This window comes from Argopecten irradians, chromosome 6 (assembly GCF_041381155.1).
Source record: "Argopecten irradians isolate NY chromosome 6, Ai_NY, whole genome shotgun sequence".
Lineage (NCBI taxonomy): Eukaryota > Metazoa > Mollusca > Bivalvia > Pectinida > Pectinidae > Argopecten > Argopecten irradians.
Window position 1 is genome coordinate 26,178,144 of NC_091139.1, and position 7,559 is coordinate 26,185,702.

The 7,559-nt window shown below is 31.9% G+C and overlaps 1 protein-coding gene across 1 annotated transcript in view; it reads left to right on the forward strand.

Moving 5' to 3' along the window:
- Positions 1–6,319, forward strand: part of LOC138325461 (metalloprotease TIKI2-like) — a 99,116-nt gene extending 92,797 nt beyond the window's left edge. The window contains exons 6-7 of the mRNA XM_069271140.1: positions 310–408; positions 734–6,319. Of these exons, the coding sequence (XP_069127241.1) occupies positions 310–408; positions 734–920 (286 nt within the window). The 3' untranslated portion in view covers positions 921–6,319. The remainder of the gene's footprint in view (positions 1–309; positions 409–733) is intronic.
- The last annotated feature ends 1,240 nt before the right edge of the window (positions 6,320–7,559 follow it).

The window sequence follows — 7,559 nt, forward strand, 5'->3', positions numbered from 1 at the left end:
TTCAACAGTGACAGCCACCTCTGAAGATGTATTTAGACTCTTCTAAATCAAAGACTAGACAAGTCCATTATAAAATTGCAGGAGGGAATGAGTTAAAGAAACATTTCTATCATTATTAAAGTTCTGATACTTTTGGGATATGTGTGGTTTTTTCAAAATCTCTAAATTTCACCTTTTGAATCGATTTATTTTTTTAGGAATAGAGCTGACATATCAGAAACCCTTCTTAAAAAGGATATTTTATAAAAGATTGTACCAGTTCAGGTATTTATTGATGGTCTAACGGGTCTTATATTTTGTATGTTGCAGTGACTGGTTAAAAAAGCGAGATAAACACAGAAAGAAAATCTACAATCGGTATAAGGAGAAGCCATTTAATGACCTCTGGGTGAAAATGGATGCTGAAACGTATGTATTCTTGCCAAAAACAAATCTATATTAATTACAATGTCAATTTTATACCAGAATCTTAGTATCCCCCTGTCATGATATGGGGAGAGGTAAAATTGTTTTATCCAATTCCTTTAATACTTCTCATCCCTCTTTGATATATGGAGATTTTCTAGTGTTCATTAAGGGAGTTGGATTTAATACAACTTTACTCTTCCCATTGTCTAAACTTTTCTTTTAAATCCGGTAGCAAACATTTGATTGATTCTCAACAAAGTCCCACAACAGTCACATTATGTATTATTTCTGCACTCTTGTTTGAATTTTGCCATTATTGTTTCAGATCCGATTTGATGAATCAATTAGCGGAGAGATATATGTCTTCAAAAGGTGTCACTCAGGAACAGACTGTTAGTGAAGATCGCCATGGTTACTCGCATAGTAACAAACTGTTACCATGGCAACCATCATGGTTGTGGACTTTTTTGTTAGTGCTTAATGTGATACAGTATCTGGTTCATTCCTGTTAGGTGATGTGTCTTTCAAAATGGCCGCCATGGGCAGACGGTCATTGCTGATTGGATGAGAGGGCAGATGGTGAAGGATGATTAGATGTCTGTAAATGGAAAGACAACTTATTTTAAAGGATCGACTAATAGACAATATATGATAGGACGAGGAAAGAACACAGAATGTATGCTGCCTACAAATTTTTTTTTAGTACAGTTTTGTGTTTGATATTAATGACAAATGACCTTTAGATATTCCCCTTGATTTTGTATGATGACCTCATTAATTAGCTTGATATTTTATCCTGAACAAGCTACCTTACAAAACATCCTAATGATCTTGAGAGATTTACTAAGAACACATTTTGAAATATGTTTGATTAAGATCAATTCTGTCTTTTCATATAACAGAGTTAGCTTCCTTGCAGGTAGGTATCGATTATTACTTCATTGATTTGTGAGCACAATTCACATCGTTTTCTCCAAAATGTATGACGTTATATTCACAAACATGTGATGTCACAATCAATACCTATCCGAAAGGGTAGATAACTCTGTTACGTGCAAACACAGAACATGATTACCTTCAAAACAAGCTATATTAAAGGTTTATATGTGTCAAGGCTTAGTTTTTTAAAGTTTTATTTGCTTGTAACTTATTTTCCATATTTTCTATCAATTGACCAATCACTCAATGTTCAACTAAAGAAACTAATTGCCTGCTTTCAAACTGTTCCTTTACTCAACCCAATCAGCATTATTTCATAAGTTTATAATATTTATGTGTTCATTGTCTGTATATATATGGTACACCTTATTGTAAGACTATTGTTTCTGTGTATATATATACATTTGTATATAAACAGATAGCCATATTGGCGTTATGATATTTCTCACATTTACTTTCAGTTTCATTTTCCATTGGCATAATGTTATATGATTTGTTTGTTGTAAGTCATCCAGCTGCTACAACCCTGTGATAATGTTAAATGATGGATGTTTATTGTGAGTCATTGTGTCATGTCTTTTTTTCTTAGATGTATTTAATTGTTAATAGTAATATATTATCATTAATGCATGATGTCATTTTTTTTCTTCAGAAATTGAAAGTTATTAAAGTGATTAACACATATTGTCATTGATAGATCAGTCTATTATAAAGGTTACCAAGGTTCTAAAACAGAGTAGAATTATTCCATGATAATAATATTATTGTTTACTATAAACTGATTAATTTTTGGTGACGTTTAAGTTTCACGTTTTCATGCTCAACTGCTTTTTAACAACAATTTATTTTCGTGATTTCTACGTGAAATTTAATTGCAAACGAAAATTTGTTGGTTAACGTTTTAAAACATTTTCTTGTCAAAGGGACAATTTTCTGAGTATATTTATATATTATTGCCTTCTTTTGAGGGCGCTATGATCAGTGTTGTTGAGAGATGACATAGTACCCGAGCCAGAGGCGAGGGCACTATGCCATCACAAGACACAATATGAGACCAGTGCCCTCAAAAGAAGGGAATAATGTTTTTAGTACATAAAAAATTGGAAAAAAATGAAAAGACAAACAATTATGTACGATCACCAATAACAATTTATTTTAACAAGTGCGGCCACATTTAACGTTTAGAAATGTCATGGTCGGAGGCATCTAGATACATTTTTCCAGGCAGAAATCTTTGAAAATACTCACTGCATATTTCGTTGCCTGCTCAGTTCAATTTGCTATTTTATTCTTTTGTAAATTCGTCAGCATTCAAGTTTCTTAACCGTGACATTTATGTTTGCAAAACGTTCTGCAGCGCAGATAGCGACAGTGGTATCATTTTCGTCAATATGACGTTCATAACAAAAAAGCGTGCCAAACCATAGCCCTGGGACTATGGCTAAATAGTGCCCGGGGATGAGCCAATGAAAATGCGAAAAACACATTATTTTCTAATTAGATATTGAGGCCAAATAATGAAAAGATAATGAGATGTTTTCATTTGTTTCATTGATAACATATATATCATCAACTTAGTAATAATGGATACAATAACATGATATTACCAAGAAATCCTCTCGATGTCATGTTCACTTTGTCAGACAAAAATGTGATATTAAGAGGAATGTGACATAAACAGATGCAATCATTTTTTTATCTGTTTCATGCATCAAACCAGATGTATTGCAATATTCTTTTGACCATTTTCCACAAATTGTTCATCTATACATAAGTTTCAAATCAAAATTTTCCATATTTCATTTTATCCATTAGGCTCCCTTTCATAAAATGTACTTATTAATTTTCAGTCATCATTTATTGTAACAATTTTTTCTCTAATGCCATGTTTTATTTGGTGTTTGATAATGATAAATGTTTTCCCTCCATGTCTTTAAATACTCTTTAAACACCTTGCTCAGACTATATACTCACTCCACAGGGTTGATATTTGGGGTAAAATTGTTGTGAAATTGATGTCAGGGTATTTTTGTTTAGTATAATTACTTATACCCTGTTTGATATTGTATTTAACAACGTTGTAATTATCTTGTGTATATTCACAGACTGGCGCTGTACCTTTATATCCCTACCATATTTGACATATTTGATTAAGCATCGAGAGTGGCAAAAAAAAATGAAAAATGTACTTATAGGAATCAAATTTTGGCGCACATTTCATAACAATATTGCTCAGAGTAAGCCATTAATCAATTCACATAAGAAATCAATTAGAGAAATCTTTATGGTTCTCATGTGTCAGTCTGTGTTTAAGTCGATGTAAGTAAAATTGAGGCTTCAAAACATTTGAGGGATGCTAATAGGAATGGGGCACTTATTGGGTTGAATACGGTAACTCAAACTGTTATACGAAACATCAGCATTATTCCAAATGCCAATTCAGTTCTCATTCAAAATACAAAAGTAATTTCCCTCTTAATCTTTGTATGCCTGTTCATTTGTTGGATACAGTCCATGACTTGAATTTCAAGGAAAGACCGAAAATAATCAATATCAATTACAAGAACTCAAATATGGTTTTGTCTGCCTGTTAAGGAGCGTTTTATAGGGAATGCAAAGATTAAATATTTCTCCTCAACATGACCACTTAAAGCTAATATGAGAAGACAAAATACACTTGGAACAGTTTTATTATGTTACAACTGATTAAAAAATATTTGGTAATCAAGAACAAAGAACATGCCAATATTTTTGTCTTTCACGACTCTGATATCATTTAATTGTAATATTATTAGGGCAGACAGTGTTCCTTTTATGTTTAGAAAATGTGACAGTTCCAATTAAGTATGCCAGTTTCCTGCTGCAGCCAAAACTATAGTCAATCGAGACTTGGGAGCCACTGGGAATATTTCGACATCAGTTGATAATAATTAGTGTCCGATTTTATACAAACCAGACTTCAGTCTCGTCTCAACATAGAAAACCTGGCTCGCAAAATTAAAATTTACCAGAATTTGTCTGCCAGTATTAGAGCTCTGGACTATTCAAACATGAAAATCTTGTTTGTGGAAAATATTTATGCTAAATTCACTTTTAATCTATTTGAATTTAGGAATACATTCATTTTATGTTTTAAGTTTATTTTTCTTTTGATTAAGCATTGTAAGTACATACAGAATTTAACACTGATGCTTTGTAATTCCAAAAACTGAAATTTTTGAAGATATGTTCTGATTTGATTTTCTTATGCTTATATCAAGATTTTGTTTATATTCTGTACAAGTCTATATAAAGATATTTTGTTATAATATTTTTCCATCAGGTGATCAAACCCAAAGTAAAAATCCTAGTAGGACAGATTTTAGATATTTTTCATTTAGAAGGGAAATAGTATGAAGGATACAACATGAAACTGAAGTTATAGATGATAACTTAAATATTGCTGATTTTGCAACTTAAGGGTAATTGTGGGACATAGATTTTTTTGCCCTTTTTTAATGGGTAAGGGGTACAGTCAAAATTAAAATCTAGCATGGAAAGAAATTTTGATACCTGTATTCCTCTCGGACGGATTAGAAAATTCAGTGTTTATCTCTCTGACAAATTAGAATCATCATTATGATTGATTTTAAAAAAACTTTTGTACCACTATTATCTCTCTGTAAAGGGCAACTTTATGAATCAAGGTCAAGTTAGTTTCTGTGTACTGAATAATATATTACCTCTGGATACATAAAAGTTTACCTTAGCGTGTTTAAAACTGCAAATCAGTTATATTAAACTTGAGTTGATGGTGCAATATATTCGGTAAAATATGGTACATGTTTGTATGTATATAGTGTGTGAGGGAGAGATTCTATATATAAATATATTGTTTGAATAGTCAGAGAATGAGGAACAGACTGACAAAGAGAGAATGAGACAGAGAGAGAAAGAGAGCGAGAGAGAGAAAGAAAGAACGAGAGGGTAGTGGAACCTTTTGATAACATGGATGTCAACATAAGAATGGAAGATTGTGTAATTGTACGTATAATAATGTGTTAAAATTATGCGAAAATACCAGTACACTATCAATTAGTCCGCTAAACCCGCCTACATTATTAGGTTTTTTTTGCCTAATATATAGACTATATATTAGGCAAACATTTATTAAATAATATAGGCAGGTTTGGCGGACTAAATATCAATGCACTCAAGGTTGAAATAAGCATAACTGATTTTGAAGATAGCATTGCTCTAGTTTCTAGTACAGGTTTCTGGAAAGGCACATAGAAAGCTCAACAAATACAATGTATATTCTGTTTTTGTTCACAAAAAAGATCCATAATTTCATATTTTTTTTCAATATCATTTTAGCACAACTTTTCAGTCTCTGTTCAAGGGGAGATAACTCGTTTTACTAAACTGTTTCTCATAATCCGAAGATTTTGAAGAATTTAAATTAGAAAACTTTAACATTTGATGAAAAAATTGTAATGAACAGTTTTGTCTGAGTGCTTGAAAGTATATGCATGTGTCTGCAAATTGTAACATGATTAACTAATCTGAGCAACAACAATCAAAACCAGCAGAACCAGTGAGGTCCTAAATATTAAAATCGGTGTTAGTTTTGAGAAACTTTGTATAAATGTACAGTGAAAATTGTGTCAAACAGAAAATGATTTAAAATAGATAAAAGTATGTCGAAAAGTGTACGTTACTGACTTGAATAAAAATTAGATTTTTGTGGTCTTAGAAAAGACATCACTTAATAATAGTCTAGGCAGACGACATAAAAGTACTTTACGAGACTCTACGTATAAGCAGACGACATACTTCACGACCGTCTAAGCAGACGACATACTTTGTGAGATGAGGTAGTGCTATTTCCCATTTATTTATCTACCTCATTGTAATGTTGTGACATTTGTAACCCTCAATGAGACGGGTTATAAAGTTTTGAGGAGATAATAAAACTACCTTCAATATGTAATTACTAGTTTTGTTGTTTTTATCAACTCAGAACTTATAAGTACATCAATGATTTGAGAGACAATACTCTTTTCTGTTGTAACATTTCGTTTCGTATCATGATTGGAAAATGAAAAACAGTTGTGGGTATCAAATTGTAAATAACATAAAGTTTGAACTTAACATCCATGTGTGTACTGTTCGGTAGGTATCATTAATCTTTCTGTAAATGATTTGGAAAATAAGCATTATATAATTGTCCGGAAATCGGATGAAAAAATTGAAATAGCACATCGTGCCTTTCTCGGGAAAATTGCCCATTCTTATTCACATTGACCTTCTCTATCATGCACGATGATGGCCTACCAAAATTTCGGATAATTCTAAGGATGGGCATATCTCATGTTTCTTAGGCTTTCCGTTCATAGCTAAATCAAATGGAGCAGAAAAATGGCTGTATCTACAGTTACAATTATTCGTAGATAAGTATTGTACAAAAAAGGTGTAAAACATCAAAATTAGTTATGTCTGTAACTGCTTTCCATATACATGTATATGGGTAATATCATTGAATTATTTTGAAAGTTCCCCTTCCCCTATTTAATGGCGAAGCATAAAAACAAAAACTGAAAAAAATCTTACTTTTTTTAGTCCACGTTGTACATAATGTAGCTATTTGATCGTTACAAGATCTCTAGACACTCTCTAGAACAAATACAGGCATCCGTCTTTAAGAAAGACGTTACCATTAAATACCTCTACAATAATACAGCAAGACTCACCCGTGATGCTACATGTAGCAGATTGTGCAAATGGTAATCAAATTGAACTCCGAAGGCCAGGAGGACAATGTGAATATAAAAAACTTTTAATGAGATGTTGGACGGAAGTTTCTCAAGATTTTTTCTTAAAGTGTCGCTGAACATTTTTCTTCATATCTTTTTTAAAGATGCTCCACCGCCGACAAAGCATAAATGATATTCATCAGTTGAGCAATTATTGGTGTTTGATCATGTATATATATGTCTAATTAACACAAAAAATAATATAAAATAATTTATTTCGCCTTTGGTGCATGCGCAATCAGTACTTCCTTCCATAACGGATAAAGTGACACGGAATTTTTTCAGGATGCATTTAATTATTTTTCATATTTTTAACATAAAGTAAAATTAGAAGCTCAAACTTTTCAATGGTGGTAATGGTGTAAAGTAAGTAACTTTTGTAACTGAAGAAAAATACTAAATCGTCTGCTCCTGTTT